Here is a 20,251-nt window from a genome sequence, read left to right as displayed (position 1 = left end):
TTCCTAGTAAATCGTGAGAGGCTACAATAAATTTGGTTATATTTTTCTCTCAGTTTACTTTCATGTAAATCATTGTAGGGTAACATGATTTACAACTTACATATACATCGTTGCATCGTCCTACAACAATTTGGTAGGTGATAGGCCCATTATACTAAATTTACTTAGTAACAATTTACTAACGTGGAGTTTATGTATAGTAAATTGTTGCAGCTTTTCAGAATTTATCCTGGCAAAATAGGTCGAACTTGTCGGGCCAGCTTGCCAAATCCACCAAAATGACGGGCTAGGATGAGATTTTAAACTTGCCAAAAAAAAATCGCCTAAATGCACTGTTGAACCCGTGGGCTCGGGCAGGACAGAGCAAGTTGGGCCAGCTGGCTGAGGTTTTAATTTTTTAAAAACAAAAGGTATTTTGGTAATATGTCAAATCATAGTGGTTGGAGGCTTGGTTGAGTGGCATATTATATGCCTCCTTAACAACCAGACTTGGGTTCAAATCCCACAGGAGAAAAAATGAACTTAAAAAAAATAAATTTATGTAGTGTGTGTGAATGTGTTGTGTGGGTGTGTGTGTGACGCATGGATAATGCCTAAAATTAAGACTGTCTAATCCACTTGACAAAAAAAAAACCCTAAAATTAAAACACCCTTCTCTCTTTTCTTTCACCCATCAAACATTCAGAATCATAATCACACTGCTTGCCCCTTTTCTCTTATTCTCTCTTCATCAACTTCATCATCGAAGCTCCATGCACTAACGCTTTCATTATCTTCATCATCTTCGAAGCTTCTAAAATGAGCGTATTCATCATCATGCGATGTCAAACAAGCACCAGCTGCGGTGTTAGCACCAACTGCAGTCTAGCAGCACTAGCGGCAGCGAGCCTCCTCTGCCCTAAACCCCAGCAACCAACCTCCTCTTCTGTTGTAAATCGAAGCAGTTAGCTCTCTCCTCCGTCATCTACACGTACCAACAACCTTTTTGTGTCTCAGATAAGCTGTCAATCACGGCCTAGCCAACCAATCCTTCACTCTGGTAGTTTTTTCAGATTCGTACAGTTGATGCTTTGTTTCTTTTATTATTAAAATTTTACCAAACTAATTCGTTGTTGCTATGCTAGTTTTGTTGTGGAGCTTTTGATTCTATTATAGGTATTGATTGTCCCTAAATTTTTGGATTATGATTACTTATCTATTCCTAATTATCCGCTTTCTTATTTTGCTTCCCTCTGATCTACTGTTTTAATTTTGAATGTGGGACTATATTGATTGTTGAACCCGTTTTTAATCATTACTATTGGTATATATTTATTATATTAATATAGATTATTTAAAAAAAATAGAGAGAGAATGTGGGCCAGTTTGCTAGCCCATTAAGCTAGTTTACTTTTCGACAGGATAGGATAACAAACTCAGTTTATATCACTTTGGCAGAGTGGACTAATCTACTCCGCTTTGTGACGAACTTTGACGGAGTGGGGTAAAACAGGTTGACCCACTTTACTACTCCTAATTGCATGACAATCAATTTATTTATTTATTTGATTTGATTTATCCTAAAAACAAATAAAATAATACATAGTAGGTTACTAAGTTTAAAGTATGTCAAGTAAAAATTATTTAATTATTTATGAATTTTATTACTGAAGGTATTTGTTTTCAATCTTCTATTTCCAAAATTACTAATCATAATTATAGATTTATTGCAAAAGTTCAGATTTATTCGTATCAGTTTATAAAAACCCAAAATAGTAAGAATTGAAATTCTAGGTAATTAATAATATAAACAAATTAATTAGGTAAGTAAATAAATAAATAAGAAATAAAAAAAGTATTAATTATTTCAGGTTTTATTTTAAGGTAAAAGATGATAAATAAAAAAATAACATCTCACTATAAATAATTTGGAATAAGATATACTTTTAATATATTAAGGAGATAAGGAGATATGTTATATGTATATATACTTTAATTTATTTAAACTAAAAATATTATGCATAGTTGATACAACTGAAAGAGAATATGTAAGTATATAGCTGAATTTAACATACCTCTCTTCATATTCGGATAACCATGTCACATAGGCAGCTCCGAAGTACATGGAAACAAATGGATTGTATAAATCTTCAGGGGATTCAAGTTTATAAGCCCTATAACCCAATTGCCTAAGAAAGCAAGATAATTGTATTAGTATTAAGGCTAAAATAATATCTAGCAACAATCGAGAATATATTTTTTTAAACATACATGTAAATCCAGTAGGCTGTGGAATAGCTAATTCCCATTATTCCTGGTCGCTCTCCAACTCCATGTAGAAAACGCATGCTTACAACTTCTGAAATGGCACAAAGTATTGTCTTTGAACCAAAGAATATTTAGAGACAGTGAGAGGGAATCAACATTTCACATGTTAACAGTAATTGACAATTTGAAAGAACAAGATTGAAAATTGTGTTGTCATTTACACCAAATCAACGCACATACATGAAGAACACTACAAATCTTGTACCACAAGAAAAATATAAATTCCTTCCTAGTTTTGTCAAAACATGCAATATTGGCCAAGAGGCAAGAACATATTTAAGCCCATGAAAAAAACATATATAATAACCATTGTAGCAAATGGATTCTTGTTTTCGTTCGTAACTTCAAGATATATATCTCAAATTAAGTTTTGATAAATAGCAAACTTAAATATTATTTAATAATTTTATTAAAATATTATTTAGCGTTTGCTCTAGTGTTATATGTACTAAGATTTATTTTCATAAGTAATACAAGTAAATTAGGTGTCTTCTCAAACTCAAAAAGTTTAAATATCTAAGAATATAAGAATATAATTTCAGAATTTAAGTTGAGTAAATAAGACTACCTCAAAAGCAAGATTCAGAAAATTAAACTAGTCATAAAATTGGTGAAACTAAAGATTTAAAAATTTAAGGAATGCAAATTGAATAGTATATAATAAAATTAAAAATATGAAATTTTAATATTTTATTATTTTAAAGATAAACCACTAAAAAAATTGAATTATTTTGATGCCAACAAAAATACTCTCGAATTTTGTTATCGACAAAATTACTCTCAAATAATTTAAAAAATACCAAAAATGTCCAATCTTGATCAAATACCTTTTCTGTTAACAGAAAAGCGTGATGTGACTCACTTACTAGTGTCAGAGTTTCACTGGCCACATCAAAAACTTCGTTTGCCACATTATTTTTTTCCATTAATATATGACGTCTCAGTTCATAGATATACATTTGTGTCATGTTTTTAAATAATTTGAATACATTTTAGTCAACAACAAAATTTGAGAGCATTTTCGTCAACAATAAAATAATCTGAATATATTTTTAATAGTTTATCTAAACTAATTAATCGTTGAAAATAAAATCCATTTAACTATTTTTTTTTAATTGGTTCACTAACAACCAATTTTTACCCCAAACCAATGCAAACTGATCTGGTGGTTAGTTCCCAATTAACCCGATTAAGTTAATTGGCCACTTCAGTCCGGTTCTTAGATTATTTAATTTCTAGAAGTAGTCAACCTATTTTAGAAGCAACAGTTCAGTATACCTCAAAATTTCGGATTTAGATCCTTTAAAGTTTGAATTTCACTTTAGAGAATAAAGTGTGATATCTCACCATTTATTTCATAAGTAGGATCAAAAATAAATATGAAAGAGAAATTATTCAAGAATAAAAAATCACACTTTACTCTCTAAAATAAAATTCAAACTTTAGATTCAAATCCCAAAACTTCGTATATCTTATTCCCGTCTGTAAAACTAATAAGAGTGCCAAATTGCTAACCTCAAAAAAGTCATATTAATAAAACACACGTTTTGGACCTTTATATATGGCCAAAGGATCACCGTTTATTTATTGTTAGGAAAATATAAGGACAACAGGTGGAAAAGGTTTCCAAAATATACTTTGTGACTTGAAGACTATTTTAATAAAAAAGTCATGGAATCTCTTTAGGTTGACAAAGATTTTGAGAAGATCAAGATTTCGAAGAATCTGCTCTCAAAACTTCCTCTCCGTATCCTCACCTCATAAGTTACATCTCCAAGTAGATTACATTCCTGTATTGGAAAGCATCTTTAGACTATATCTCAGAAATAGGATAGGTTCTTAATCTATTTCTGGACCCAATAAATTCTCTTATATATCTGAGATATGTTTGGTTTCTCAACTAAGTTGTTAAACTTGAGAATTTCTAAACACCCTGGATAATACGGAGTATTTGAACTCAACGGTTTTTCATTGTAACCTGATCCAGTAGTGATCTCTACCCTGAGAAATTTTAAGAAAAGGATATTTAATGTTCTTAGATTAAATTGCGATCTAATCTAAGTCTTGCCTAAGAAAGTAAGAAAAATATCCAAAGTTTTTAAATGGGTAAAATATCCAATTTGAGTCATCAAGACTTGGCTTGAGAAAGTTTGAAGAAATAATATCTAACATTCTTAAGTTAGATTCTGGTCTAATTTGAGTCTTGTATAAGATAGGTTGCTGAAGTATTTAATTTAAGTCACTTCCTAGTCTAAGAAGACTTAAGGCAATAATATCTAAAATTTTTAAATTGGTGGAGGGTTAGTCTAAATCTGAAGTCTTTTTTAAAGACCTTAATTAGTAACTGTCTTGTAATCCAAAGTGTCTTAGAAGTTATTTTGATGATTGTAGTTAAGTTTGTTATTTAACTCTAATTCAGATCATTATATTTTAGTCCATAACTTCAGAAGTTATTTTAAACTAGCAAAAGGATTTTGTGCATGTTTGGGCGCCATTATTTTGTTAAAAAAAGATTTTTTTTCAATGAAAAAGATCTTTTTTAATTTTTTAACGTGTTTGACAAATTTCTAGTAGTAAAAGTAAAAGCACTAGTAAAATAAAAAAAAAGATCTTTTTTGAGAAGCTGTAATTTACATCTTTTTTTAAAAGATCTTTTTTTCTTAAAAAAAGATGTTTTTCATGTAATAAATAAACAAAAAAGTACTTTTATATTGTTATACCCAAATATAATTGATAGATAAAAAGACCTTTTTACATGAGATATCCAAACATAAAATTACTTTTACTTCTGTATAAGATCTTTTAAAAAAAGATAACTCGAAAAAAGATCTTTTCTTAAAAGCCCACCCAAACAAACCCTTTTTGAACTATATGCTAATATATTGTGATGCATACAAGTTCAAAGACTTGGTAAACATTCATAATTTACTTGTTTGAGCAAAAATATTCTAGCACGATCTCCTTCTCATATTACATCTTTACTACATTAATTCATTTGATCATGTCTATGCCATTATTCTAATGTTATTTGTCATGATCAGGAAACAATCACTGTTATAATGATAAAAGAAGATAGCTCCCCAAATAAAAGTTTTCAATATAGTTATAATGGTTGTCAACTTTTTCAACAGGTTATATATATATCCTAATAATAATTTTCTATTATTCTTATGCACGAATCAAAATCGTTCTGTAAGATTGTCTACTCACAGATTTCATTTTCTTTGTTTGAAGGTATTTGAATAGAATTATATCTGCAACTGCCTGCAAGGAAAAATAAAAGAATAGTATGATAAAGAACCAATTCATATTCAAATTTATTTTATGTCAAAGATACATTTTCTTATGAAAAAAGGAGTTGTTCCATGTTTAATTATATGAAAAATAAGAGAGAAAATATTTTGGCTTTAGTTTATAAAATTAAAGAAAATTCTATTCAATGATTAACAGATTTGGTACCCATTATGTGTGACCATGTCACTAGGGCAATTTTTCTTTAATTTTATAAGCCTCTTTCTCCGCAAATATTAACATTTGGTTGTTTTTTATTAAGAAGGACAAAACCATCATTTTTATGAGAAATTAAAAAAGATACAGAGACTCATGAATTTACTCTGTTTGCTCATAAAAATAAGTAGAATCATGCTAATAAAAGTATGACTCGTTTATAAACGGATTATTTTAGCTCGACTTGAATAACTTCTAAATTAAGAGAAACAAAGTTGAGCGGACATGAGTGTGTTCGTTTGGTCTTTTTTCTTTTCTTAAAAACAAATATATAAGTTTTTTATTATTATAATATTAATTTCTTAACTAAATTTTTAGACTTTACTGTGTGTAGTATGAAAATATATAAATAATAAAATTATTTGACATGCATGGTTATTAGCCAAAAATTGCTAAAATAATTATCTAGTAATTTTTTCATAATTTAGTTTTTTTATAAAACAAATAAAAATAAAAAAACTAGTAAAATGAGTCAATTCGTCATTTCAAAAGAGGTGCGTTCTATGGTACCTTTATTATAGTGGCTAAACTGCCTAATTTACCTTTTAAAATAAAAAATAAAATATTTAAAATAAAAAATAAATTATGTAAAATTTATTAAATATTATTTATTTACTCTTTTTAGTAACTTAGGTACAATCGAATAGACACCATAGCATTTACCTTCAAAACTCAAAAGAAGTTAAATTTGACTCGGCATTTTCTTACTTTGTTTGAAAAAAATAACATTTTTTTTTTTAATTTGGCCTTACTGCTTTTGTGAATCCGTCTTGGTTTGTTTAACATCTCCCTCGCTATATATATAATTATGATAGGTATATTTTAAAATTAGTCACTAATATAAAATATATATTAGAAACGAGCCATAAGCACTTTCCCTGGTTCCTGTTTCGATTTAATCCACTCTTTTCGGACAACAGGATGATTCCACATATCTTCCATATTTTCTGCAGATACTCTAGAGTCCCAGTATGTGTCACCACTTGTTTCTATATTTGAAGGGGAACAAAATTATAAGAGTATGAAAGAGGAAACAAGATTGTAACCAAACAATAAACTTATCAATCCATTTGTAAATTACGCAGCTTAAAACCACCAGGGTAGAAGAGAGATGAATCTAACACCCCACATAACATTTCGTTTTCCCACAATTTCATCTACTCAGTATACAGAAGGGGGACAAGGAGTAAAAAAAATAACTAAATTATTAGTGTGATAAATCACTCTGAGAAAAAGATAAATTGTTTCTAACAAGATATCTACTAAATAAACTACACTATTATTATTGCTTTCATATATAACTATAAGTAATTGCTACCCCAAATAAAATCGCCAATCTTTTATGAGAGATATCAAATTATTTAATAAGAGATATCTTATAATGTCACAAAAATAAATTGCATTATTTTTTACGATGAATAAATTAGTAATCATTATTTAGTTGATTCAAATAATTATTATAATAATCATACACAATATATATTTATTATTAACATAAAGTTTTATTTATTTTTAATATTTTATTATTAATCATGAAATAAATAAAAAATTCAAGTTTAAGATTTTTTTATCAAAATTTAAAATATTTTATATTATGACATAAAATATTAAAAATAAATATGATTTATTATATTAATAATAAATATATATTTCATGTTTTTATCATTTGTATAATTTGAATCAACCAAATAATTGTCACTGCTAAAATATTTATACAATGATTTGATGGATATTTTGGTCGAATAAACTAAAATGTATATTTTTTAATTTTGATTTTATAGAAGAGGAGAATGTATATTTTTTTACTAACGGAAGAGAAGACTAGTGCCATTTAAATATTTAATTATATTGCAGGAAAGAGAGTACCATTTTCTTTAATCTCATATCTTTTGATTTTGTAAGTTATTATGTTAAAATAATTTTTCCTCTGATGATGATCCTATATTTTTGGCTATTCAAGTTAATTTCATCGACTTTAAATGGATTCCTACTGAGTGTTATTTTTGGGTCAGCCATTAAATTTATATTTTGGACAGATAGTTTATCCTAAAGTTATTAATACTATATTTTTATATTTTACTTAATATTTTTATACTATATAATAATATTATTTTTGTTTTCAAATTATTTATTTTAATATAAATATTATAATATTTATTAAGTTTAATGTTCACTTTCAAGATTTTACTTTGTTATATATAATTTTAAAAATTATATATACCCCTAATTAAAAATATATGATTCGTGAAAAGGAAATCCAAAATTATTGTTAGTTGAGTTGAATTTTACGACATATTAATAATATATGAAACTTTTTAGATATTTCATAAATACTAATTTTACTATAATTTTAGCTATTAATTTTAATTATAAAATTTATATATAATTAAAATTAACGGCTAAAAAGATTGAAACATTGGTATTTCTGGAATAACCGAATTTCATCCGACAATATATATTCCATTAAGAATGACACTTTACAAAGTTATATTAAAAAATTGTTATTGTCTGCTAAGATCAATACAATAATAGAATAAACGAAGTGAAATTCAAATAATTAAAGAGCAATTACGGTATATATATGGTGCACTTGGATGAATCGATCACTCACCTTTTGAAATATCTGATAAAAGTACAAAAGATCCAACAGATCCAGTACGAGAATGAGCTTGAGATAGACCACTCCTGAACTCAGATCTTCTTTCATCAAAAGAGTTTCTGCACAAATTTAAAAAAATGGCAATAAGATATTCTAATCCACTCCTATTATGTTCAATCCTTCCCTAAATTACAACCTAAAAAAGAAATAATATATATGGTAAATATCATCTAGGATATTTCCCTTATTCTTTACTGTTTAAAGTTTATTAAAGACCATTGCGTTTGTGTGAAACTATTTGGGAAAGAAATTTTGTATATGCCTTTTCTTATCTTACATACTGGATTTTTTTAATAATAAAAATCGAATTTTAGATACTTTTGTCATAAAAACTAATAGACTATGAGATGAATTGCATGATAAGAATATGTGCACCGCAGAGCAGATGAGTCTAAGCCGTTGCAAATTAGTTAGAAGAGAGAGTGCATCTGTTAGTTAGTTATGGTAAGAAATTACTATATATAGCTAAGAGCTTAACTAACAGTGTAATTAAGATTCATTTCACAAATTTAGCAATAACATATGCCGTGGCAAATTGATGTAACTGGAGCAAGAAATCTAGAGTTTCACAGGTGAAAAAGATAAGATGCATTGTTATGGTCTTGGTTATTAGCCTCCATGTCAAAACCTTTCACTACTCGCATGGTAGGTGTATGTATATGCGTATCAAGTGTGAAACAGGTTAGAAGATTATTTATAATCTCAAATCAGAGCCAGAATAATGCAATTGAAGAATAAGTTAAGTAATATAAGGATTGGAAGTGCAATAAGTGAGTATGTGTTAGCAATCAATAGGTGAACCGATTCGAAAAAGTAATCAGATTAATGCATTGATAGAGATCACAGTTGTGGTGTAAATAAAGACCAACCAGTCTCTCAGTTGGAGAGTTAGAAGCATTGCTAGTTGCACATGAAAGTATGCTTGAAAGGTTCAAACAACCAGATTCATTAATTCAGGCTAATTTAGCTCAACACTCCAATAATTTATAATGGTAGAGGAGGTTTTAGGAGAAGCTTTAGAAGTATAGAGGTGGCTTTTGAGGAGGCAGATCAGTGACGGGTGGACAATTCTTCTCAAATGGAGGAAGGTATGACAATATTGATTCAAGATTCAAAAATAGTGATGGTGCAAGATTCACTAATGGTGAGTGGCAACAGTAATATCAGTTTAATGATGGTGGAGGCAGGCCAATTTCTCAAGTCTGTGGAAAGATTGGTCATATAGCTCTGATGCACCACTATTTCGTGGTATATTTTGTGCTTAATTTAGGTGGATTTTATCCACTTTTTTCATATTTATTTAATGAAATAGCATGGTTTCATGATTTTTTCTTAAATTGTGCTAAGTGTAAAAACATGTTTTTTAGGCCTTTAATTGGTTAGTTTTAATTCACTTTTGATTCCACTAGATACCTTGATGTGTTTGTTAATGAATTCAGGTTGAAAAGGTTAGGAATGGATCAAAGAAATGAAGAGAAAAGCATGCAAAATGGAGATATCATGGAAAATCAAGGATTTGGGATGCACTCATCGACGCGCACGCGTGAAGTTGAAGTCGCACGGTGACGCGTACGCATACATGACGCGTACGCGTGGATGAAAAATCGCCAAGCGACATGTATGTGTGACCCACGCATACACGTCGACGCTCGCACGTGACTTCATTAAAGTGAAAACAATAGAGGCAAATTCTGGATTTCCCAGGCCCAAATCCAACTCACTTTTGAGCCTATTTCATGCAGAAATCAAGAGGAGTCAAGGGGGAAGTCATAATTGAATTTTGGAGGGAATGCTTTAGTTAGTTTCTAGAGAGAGAAACTCTCTCTTCTCTCTAGAATTAGGTTAGATGTAGATTAGGAATACTTAGATCTAGGTTTAATTCATGCTTTGATTTACTTTTCTTTTATCAATTCTTGTTTTTCTACCTTTGCTTTCTTAGATTAGTGATTTACTTCTTGTAATTCTTTACTTTTATATTGATGCACTCTTCCTCCTTCTATTTTTCTTTTAATGCAATTCATGTTTTATGTTCCTTTATTGTTTAATTATTTTGTTCTTATTATTTCCTTGCACTTGGTAGTGTTAGATTTTATATTTCTTGTCATTTTACTACGCTTTTCTTTTATGCCTTCCAAGTATTTGACAAAATGCTTGGAAGGATGCTAGAGTAGATTTTTCTCCTCTTGACTTTTGTTGAGTAATTAGAGACTCTTGAGTTATCAAACTCTTTTGTTAATTAATAATTGAAAGTTGCTAGTTGATTTGAATTCCACTAAAGCTAGTCTTTCCTTAGGAGTTGACTAGGACTTGAGGAATCAAATTGATTATTTCCACTTGACTTTCCTTCATAGTTAGAGGTTAACTAAGTGGAGCAATGGACAATTCTTGTCACAATTTGGGAGGATAATAAGGATAGGACTTCTAGTTCTCATTCCTTACCAAGAGCTTTCTTAGCTATTAGTTTAATTCTTGCAATTTACTCTTCATGTTCCTTATTCAAAACCCCAAAATACTTGTCCCATAACCAATAATAAGAACACTTCCCTGCAATTCCTTTGAGAGACGATCCGATATTTGAATACTTCGATTTATATTTTTAGGGTTTGTTACTTATGACAACCAAATTTTTGTATGAAAGGATTGTTTGTTGATTTAGAAACTATACTTGCAACGAGATTTTATTGTGAAATTCTAAACCATCAATTTTCCCTTCATCAAAAATGGCACCGTTGCCGCAAAAATTGAAATTCTAAACCATCGATTCTACCTCTCAGGTGTTGGTACAGATTTAACGTAAATTTGTTTTGATTTAGAAGAGTCAAGCCAGAGATCACAATATGGTCATTTAGGATCACAAGCCATTCCTCAGGCAAATCTCAGCAATGTGGTGGCCACACCAGCAACAATGTACGATCAGAATTGGTACCCGGATAGTGGAGCCACACATCATATGACTCTAGATCCTCAGAACTTGACAGAAGGAGAAAGCTATGCAGGATCAGAGCAAGTTGCTTACAAATCAACTCTGTTAGAAACTCATATTTCAAAACTGATTTAAGTTCTAGGCAATTCTTGTTGGCTAACTTACTGTATGTACTTAAAATTACCAACAACTTTCTTATCATGAATAAATTATGTTGTGATAATGGTGTGTTTTTTGAGTTTCATGTTGACCAATGCTATGTGAAATCTCAAAAAACTAAAGAGTTGATTCTTCAAGAAGATGTAGAGAAAGGACTATATAAGTTTTTTAATTTTACTCCTTTGAAAATAAACCCAGGTGCTTATAGCATTGTACTCATGACAATTGATAAGTTTCTTTTTTGGCATGCAAGGCTGGGTCATGCATCAAACAGAGTAGTAAATGTAGTGTTGAAGTCTTGTACTTTGTCTTCTGTTAAGAATAAATTAGTTTATACAACATGTAATTCGGGAAAAACTCATTAACTCCCATTTTCAATTTCAAAATTTGTATATACTACTCCCTTAAAATCAGTGTACTTAGATATTTGGGAACCTGCTCCAGTCTCATATCAATTTGATAATTTTTACTTTGTTAATTTCATTGATGCAAATTCAAAATTTACTTGGCATACTTGTTGAGGTCTAAAACACAACGTAAATTAATATTCCAAAATTTCAAAAAGATGGTTAAATTACAGTTGAATTCCAAATTAAAGATGTTTCAATCTGACAATGCTGTTGAGTATGATAGATTGTTAAAGTTTTCACATCCCTCAACAAAATGGCATTGCAGAGAGGAAGCATAGACATGTAGTAGAAATAGGGTTGACTCTTCTTGTTGGGGATGAAATGCCTGCTAAACTGAAGAGAGATGCTTTCTTAACAGCAACTCAACCTATTAATACTCATCCAACACCAACACCAACACTTTAGAATCTGTCACCAAGTGAGAAATTATTTGTCTAAAAGTCAGATTACATAAGTCAGCTCAAGCAATGCAATCACAACCTCATCTTCACCTCCCTCAAGACTAAATCAACTCTTGATCTCAACACAAACTGATCAACAGATAGCATTTGTCGCCGAACCACTTACATTACCTCAATCAATCCTCATCATCTATTGCTATTCATAGTCCTCATCAATTCACTTCTCACACTTTCTCACCTCAGCTAAATACTATTCAGAACTCGATTGTTCATCTTAGATCTTGAGATTGTACTATAACCAACACTCATCCTATGGTGACAGGAAGCAAGTCAGGTGTGTTGCAACCTAGAATTTTTTAAGTTGCTATGGGGCCAAAGTCTATGAAAAATACGTTATTGCATCCTAAGCGGAAAGATGTTATGAATGCTGAATATGATGCTTTGCTCAAGAGTAATATTTGGCAGCTAGTACCATTATCCCAGATGAAAAAGAAATTGATAGCAAATGAGTGTTTAGAATTAAGTATAATTCAGATAATAACTCAACAAGTACAAAGCCCGATTGGTAGCATAAGAGTTTTTTTAAAAACCTCCAGTGATAAAACCAACCTTAATCAGGGTGGTTGTCCTTACACTTGCACTAGCTAATGAAACCTTTTATTATAAAAATCATAGATGATTATATATTAAATAGATTGACACCATTATTGTCAAAACCATAATTATCTCAAACAACGGTTTTTATATTAAATTTATTGACATTTTTCTTTTCCAATCTATCAACAATTTGGCTTGATAGGCTAAAGTTTTTAGTTTATTAAAATTGTCTTTTAAAAAAAAATTAGCTTTTCAAACGTGACTTCTAAAATAAAAGTGACTTTTAAAATATACAAACAATAACAATTGTGTTTAGTATAATTAAATAGCTTTAAAAATTTTAAAAATTATAACAGACACAAAAAAAATGAAAATTTTCATCATAAATGAAATTTGGCATTAATGATTAATTAAAGATAAATTTAGATATTTATTACTATATGGAGTTATATTAAATTTTTTAATTTTAATAAATATAAGCTAATTATGATAAAAGTATTTTTATATGCTTTCAAAAAATTTCTAATTTTTTAAAATTATAAACACAAATACATTATTTTTTTATTTACTAAATATAAAATAAAATACTTATATTATTAAAAAGTAAAGCACTTCTCGAAAAAATTTTATCAAATCATGTCAAACTAAAATTCGATGAGGTTATCAACTATCTCAGTTACATTAATTTTAACTCTTAGACCAACGGTTCAATAAAATAAAGAGTAAATTATTAAAATGATATTCAAAAGTTTAAATTACTGACAAAAATAATTTTAAAAAATCCAAATCATAAATGAGCTTTCAAAAGATTTAAAAATGCAAAAAAACAAAAGATATTAAATATATATTTTAAAAAAGGATTTAATTTATATATTGAACACAAAACTCCTCGTATCTAGAGATTAAATTTTGTTTTGATTTTTTGTATGCACCTTCTATTAAAATGTCTTACAAAAATTTAAATCAAATGGATAAATTATTTGTTAAATACAAAAGATTTTTGTTATTTAATAAAAAGTATAATATTTATGAGATCATTTTTGTTATATTTTTAAATTATTCAAAAGTTTATTATTTGTTATTTGTATTTTTAAGAATTATTTTTGTTAACGGTATAAATTTTTCGATATTATTTTAGTAGTTTATCCTAAATTAAATGTAACAAATATTAACGGATATAGTTTATAAATCTCATTTGCAATTGATAATATCTTTTCTACAATTGATTATTATTAATTACGTTGCATTTGTTAAGTGTTTTCAATAGAAATATGAACATATTGAGATATATAACGATTTTTATATTTTTTCTGTATAGTATTTATTTATATTTTAAAACATATTTATGTTTTTTAATATTTATGTATTCTGCTTTGAAACAATTAACAAATGAAACGATAATATTATTATCTTAGAAAAATATGCATATGATTGTAATATATTGTTTTTATGAAAAATTACTAAGCTTCTTTTTCTCTATTAGAAGAGTTTTTTTTGGTCAAGTGAGCTTTTTTCTTTTTAAGTAAAAATAATTATAGGAGGCTCAATAAAAATTTGGATAAGGGTTTAATAGGCCAAGACCAAAAAACACATGCTGGGAAGGTAATGGATAGAGCTCCATGGCCATAAGATGCCCCTGCTATCCAAGGAGATAAAGACTGTATCAGGTTGCACGCTGGTAGGTTAGGGAGGCAGTGAGGTCATGTGGCCTTCTGCTGAGGCAGGTCAGGTCGGTGATGGTGGCGTCCGAGCACACCAGTGGTGGCCGAACCGATCGGTGGTATTGGTCGGGTTGGAGAGTGAACAACGCTCGAGATTGCTGCGATGAAGGCTGGAAAACGTGAGGAGGTGAGCAGATTAGCCATAGGTGGTATGGCACATGTAGGTTGTCCTGTGGCGGCCAATGAAAACGATGCAGCTGTGATCGATAGAGTATATGTTGTGAATGTTAGGGGTTTGAGAGGTGTTAGAAAAGTAAGTATGGTAAGAAGTTTTAGGAGAAAATATAATTTGAACACGTTGGAATTAATAGAAACAAAAAAAAAATGTGGTAACAAAGTTTGATATGATGCAACTTTAGGGGAGTAATACGGTTTGTTGGGAATTTGTGGGGTTAGAGGGGGCTTCTGGTGGTTTGTTATTATTGTGGGATGATATCGTTTTTAGGATGAGTAATTGTTATAAACAGGTGAGATGGTTGTACATTGAGGGAGTGTTATTAAAAAATAATTTTAGATGTGCTGTCTGTCTGGTATATGGTGCACATACAAAGGAAGACAAACTTGAGGTATGGGAAGAATTGAGTTTTTTGTCAGGATTGTGCCAGGTTCCGTTCTGCTATATGGGTGACTTTAATGAGATTGTCAACATAGATGAGAGGAAAGGAGCTACCACTTTGAATGCTTCAGCGGAATACTTTTGAATCTGGAACCAGGATATGGAGTTGGTGGACCTTGCTCTAAATGACCATGTGTTTACATGGTTTTGGGGTCATGTAGTCACATTGACCGCATTCTAGTCAGAATGGAGTGGTTGGAAGAGCTTCCGGAGTTGCGCCTCAAAAGTGAGTCGAGAGGGTTATCAGATCACTGCCCGCTAGTTGTGGAAGACATAAGAATGGCAAGGGTATCGAGACCTTTTCGGAGTCTTGATTCTTGGTTCATACATGAAGGTTTTTTGAGAATGGTTAGGAGAGAATGGAGAGGTTTAGGGGATGTGCAGTTTAGTGATAAGTTGAAGGCTTTGACTGTTCCGTTAGGAAAATGGCACAAGAAGAATTTTAGTGTTATGGATGTGAGGATAAAGAAGTTTGAAGATGAGATCAAGAAGATAGATGATATGGTCAATAAGGAGCAGTATGACGGGATTGTGGAAGCACAACGAAAGGCGTTGGTGTGTTCCTGTGAGAAGTAGTATGTCAGGAAAGAAAGTCATTGGAAACAAAGGTCACGATCTCAGCATGTGAAGGATATGGATAAGAATACCAGGTATTTTAACAGTGTAGCCTTGATGAGATAGAGGAACAATTGGGTTGAAGCATTGATGATCAATGGGAGATTGGTGAGGAATCAGGCAAGAATTAAGGTTGCAATCATGAACTTTTATAAGGATTTATACCATTAGGAAGTTTCTCCACTTATAGGTTTTCGTGACGGACTGGTGAATAGAATAACCGAGGATGAGTCTGCAGATCCAGAACGAATGCCTTCCTGTGTAGAAATCAAAGAGGAAGTTTGAGATTGTGAGTCGACTACACCAGGGAGTGATGGTACAATATGAATTTCATCAAAAAGTGCTGGGACGAGATTGGAGTGGAGTTTACTGCTGCCGTCTTGAGTTTCTTTCAGTCAGGCAAGCTATCTAAAGACTCTAATGTTACCTAGGTGGCTTTAGCACCCAGATTTGTTGAAGCTACGGAGATAAAGGACCTTCGACTGATAAGTATGGTAGGGTGTGTGTATAAAATTGTTTCTACGGTGTTTTCTTAGAAGATGCGGAGAGTGCTGCCAGGTCTTGTAGGGAAGACTCAAAGTGCATTTGTAAAGGGGAGAAAAATACATGATGGGACACTAATAGCGTGTGAGACTGTCCAGTGGCTAAAAGTCTGGAAGATGTGCGCGGCTATAATTAAGTTGGATTTTCAGAAAGCATGTGACAGGGTCAAGTGGCATTTTGTGGATGTTGTTTTACATAAGATGGGGTTCGGTCTTAGGTGGAGAGAATGGGTCAGCGAATAGTTGGTACAATATCTATGTCGATTCTCATAAATGGGTCCCCGTCTAAGCCTTTTCGGATGGAATGTGATCTGAGGTAGGGTGATCCTATCTCTCCTTTTCTTTTTGTATTGGTTGTTGGTGTTTTATATCGAATGGTTGGGGAGGCAGTATGGAATGGGCAAATTACGCTTCTTTTGGTAGGAAGGGATAGTATTGAACTGTCTCATCTTTAATTTGCAGATGATACTATCCTATTCTGCCCTCAGGAGGAAGACACTATCAGAAACTATAAGAGGCTGTTGAGGTGCTTTGAGATTATGTTTGAGTTGAGCATCAACTTTGAAAAGTCAAGTTTGATTCCTGTCAATTGTGAGCCAGGTTGGACACGAAGGATGTGCAGTTTGTTGGGGTGCAAGGAGAATTCGCTACCAGTAAAGTATCTTGGAATATCTCTAGGTTCAAATCCAAGACTTGTCAAGACTTAGAAACCAGTGATAGACAAAGTGGAAGCAAAACTCAGTATGTGAAAAGCAAGAGCACTCAATAAGGCTGGTAAGCTAGTTCTTGTTAAGTCTGTCCTTAATAGTCTGCCTGTGTATTATCTTAGCTTATATTAAGATGCCAAAGTCTAGGCAGAAAAGTTGATTTCACTGCAAAGGAGATTTTTGTAGAGTAAGGAGGATGAGAAAGCTGGGGTTCCATTAGTAAAATGGGAACTGGTGCAAGCTCCGAAAAAATTAAGCGGTCTGGGAGTAGAAGATGCAATGATTCGCAAAACAACCCTCTTGTTTAAGTGGTGATGATGATTTTCAAAAGAAGATTGTTTGTTATGGAAGAAGATTATGTGTTTGTGTAATAACTTGAATCCATCAAAGATGCTTAGTAGTCAACCTGTGCCTAAATAGGGTGGTCCTTGGAAGGATATTTGTCGGTTATAGATTATTAATCTACATGTAAGGGAGAAGTTGATTCGGGACTTGAGTTGGGAGATAGGGGATGGAAGGAGAGTTCGATTCTGGGAGGACATCTGGCTACAAAGTGGTGCATTGAAAGATATTTTTTCAAGACTTTTTCTCAGTTTCAAACCAATGAGGTTCTATTATAAGGGTTTGTGGTTTCAGGGATGGGTTAGAATGGATATGAAATTTTCAATGGATAAAGGAGTTGTTCCAATGGAAGATGGAATTACTTAATCAGCTCCATAAAACCTTATAGTTGGTCAAGCTAACTACTGTGCGAGAGGATCGAGTCATATAGAACTTTGATAAAAAAAATGAATTTATTCTACTAACTCTTTGTGCAGGTTATGCAGGCAGAAATAATCCCGGAGGATATCATCAGTTACAGTTTTACTAGCACTATATAGAGAGGTTATGTTCCACCAAGAGTTGAATTATTTGTTTGGTTTGTTTTGGTAGGAAGAGTAAACACTAAAGAAAGATTGTGTCAACTAGGTGTTATTGGTTAGAAATATATTTTTTGTGTATTGTGTAAAAAAGAGGTAGAGCACATTTTTCACTTGTTTATTAGTTGTGAATATTTTTGGTAAGTGTGGTGTGTTTGGTTGTTTGTGTCAAATAAACTGTGGACGGTCCCAGGTAAATTAAGTAACACTTTGAGAGTTGGATTGAAGCTCCTAAAGGAAAAAAAGAACACAAACGATGGTTGCTTAGTTACTTTGCTGTTATCTAGAATATTTGGCTTGAAAAGAATTATATAATTTTTAAAAACAAACACTTGGGTGTAGAGGAAATCATCAATAAAATAGTACAGTGAACAACTATCAAGACTCCTATAGTTATTAATGGCTATGTCAGAGATGACTATAGTTTCTAACTTTATTTTGTTTATTCTTTGTTCTGACTTGCTCCACTTTATTGTGTCAGAAATGACTATAGTTTCTAACTTTATTTTGTTTATTCTTTGTTCTACTTGCTCCATTTTATTGTGTAGAGTTTTTTATTTCTAAAAAAAATAAACAAGCACAACATATTTTCTATTGGTTACACTACACCTGGAGGGAAAAAAAAAAGGAGTATCTTAGCTTCTACATATCACACGGCAAACAATTTTGAGATTACCTTCTATATATAACAAACAGATCCTAACATTTATATAAGTTCACATAAGAATAAAGGATAAATACGGAAAAATAAAAAAAAATAGTCAATAATAATTAACTATCAGTCTATCAAAAATTTTGTACATTGTGTTATTTAAATTTTTGATATACAATTTTTCAATTTTTGAATCTACGTACAAAAGTTTTATTGACTAATTATGAATCAATTTTAATTGTATTATTCTTTTCTTATTAGAACTGAATAATAAGAGTAAAACGTTTCTAAATTACCATATTAAAGTTTGAGAACTTTGAAGGAACAACACATTTTCAATAATCTATCACGATGAGGGTTCACCTTGATGGAAAACTTTCTTTGGCTAAGAGATAGCTTTTCCAAAATTGCAAAGTTGATTTGTGAGTTACTCTCTTTGTGCCACCTTTATATGCTCTCACAATAAACTCTTCACTTCTTGCTCTGCAAGATAACAATTATTTTAGAGGAAAAATTTATTATAAGAGAAAACGGTTAAATATATAATTATTTATGTGCCTCTTTTTATTGGTTTAAATTTTTAAAAAGAATAGTTTTATAATATATCAGAATTTTTATAATTTAAAAGTCTAAAATTTAATTTTTATTGATTTTAAAATTTTTTTTTTAGTATAAAACAAATAACAGTCTCTTTTTATCCGTTTAAATTTTTGAAAGAAATAATTTTCATGACAAACTCTTTAATGACACACAACATATACATGCATGCAGGGGTGTTAAAAATCCGATCGACTCGGATTCTAGACATATTTTGCTAAATTTAAGTTTGTCATTTTTATCCAGGGTTATTTTTTAGTGGAATTTGAGTTATGTTTCAGGTCATCCGAACTGACCTAAAATTATGTTTTACAATAAAAACATATATTTTAGAGTAAAATTAGTGATATTATATTATACTTTTATACTTTAATTAATATTTTTTATATTATGCGATATTATTTTTGTTTTAGAATAATTTATTTTGGTACAAAAATATATAATTATTTATTAAAGTTAATTTTTAAATTAAAGATAAAATGTGATTAAGTTATTATATAAAATTTATAAAATTATATACACTAATTTTACATGAATTGATTCAATTTATAATTTTATATCAAATTAATTAATTTATTTTTAAATCGGCCCTGAACACCCCTTCATACATGAATTAGGTAACATGCCAAGTGCAAAGCACGTTTTGAATGAAAAGCAAGTTGAAGTCTATATGTATATATATATAGAACTTACATATCTTCGAAATTTGATAACCATCTAATATAAGCAGCCCCAAAATATACATTTGTAAATGGTTGAAAAAGGAGAGCTTGACTCCCTTCTATTCCATAAGCGCCATAACCTAAGTCACTGTAAGCTAAGGTACATTAATTAACCTTAATGATCATAGAAAATCATAAAATTATTAAATGAATGAAGAACTTTAATTTTGGCAATATATATATATATATATATATA

At 30.5% G+C, this 20,251-nt stretch overlaps 1 protein-coding gene across 1 annotated transcript in view; it reads right to left on the bottom strand.

The window, feature by feature from the left end:
- Positions 1-693: 693 nt before the first annotated feature.
- The window catches only part of LOC107458704 (uncharacterized), a 26,954-nt gene continuing 7,396 nt past the window's right edge, over positions 694-20,251 (bottom strand). Inside the window, exons 5-12 of the mRNA XM_052251559.1 lie at positions 20,027-20,143; positions 19,100-19,219; positions 8,426-8,532; positions 6,679-6,803; positions 5,518-5,571; positions 2,251-2,360; positions 2,055-2,168; positions 694-793 (exon numbers count right to left, since the gene is read on the bottom strand). Coding sequence (XP_052107519.1) covers positions 694-793; positions 2,055-2,168; positions 2,251-2,360; positions 5,518-5,571; positions 6,679-6,803; positions 8,426-8,532; positions 19,100-19,219; positions 20,027-20,143 — 847 coding nt within the window. The remainder of the gene's footprint in view (positions 794-2,054; positions 2,169-2,250; positions 2,361-5,517; positions 5,572-6,678; positions 6,804-8,425; positions 8,533-19,099; positions 19,220-20,026; positions 20,144-20,251) is intronic.

This window comes from Arachis duranensis, chromosome 7 (assembly GCF_000817695.3).
Source record: "Arachis duranensis cultivar V14167 chromosome 7, aradu.V14167.gnm2.J7QH, whole genome shotgun sequence".
Taxonomy (NCBI): domain Eukaryota; kingdom Viridiplantae; phylum Streptophyta; class Magnoliopsida; order Fabales; family Fabaceae; genus Arachis; species Arachis duranensis.
Note: the sequence above shows the minus strand (reverse complement) of the source record. Positions and strands in the feature narration are given on the sequence as shown.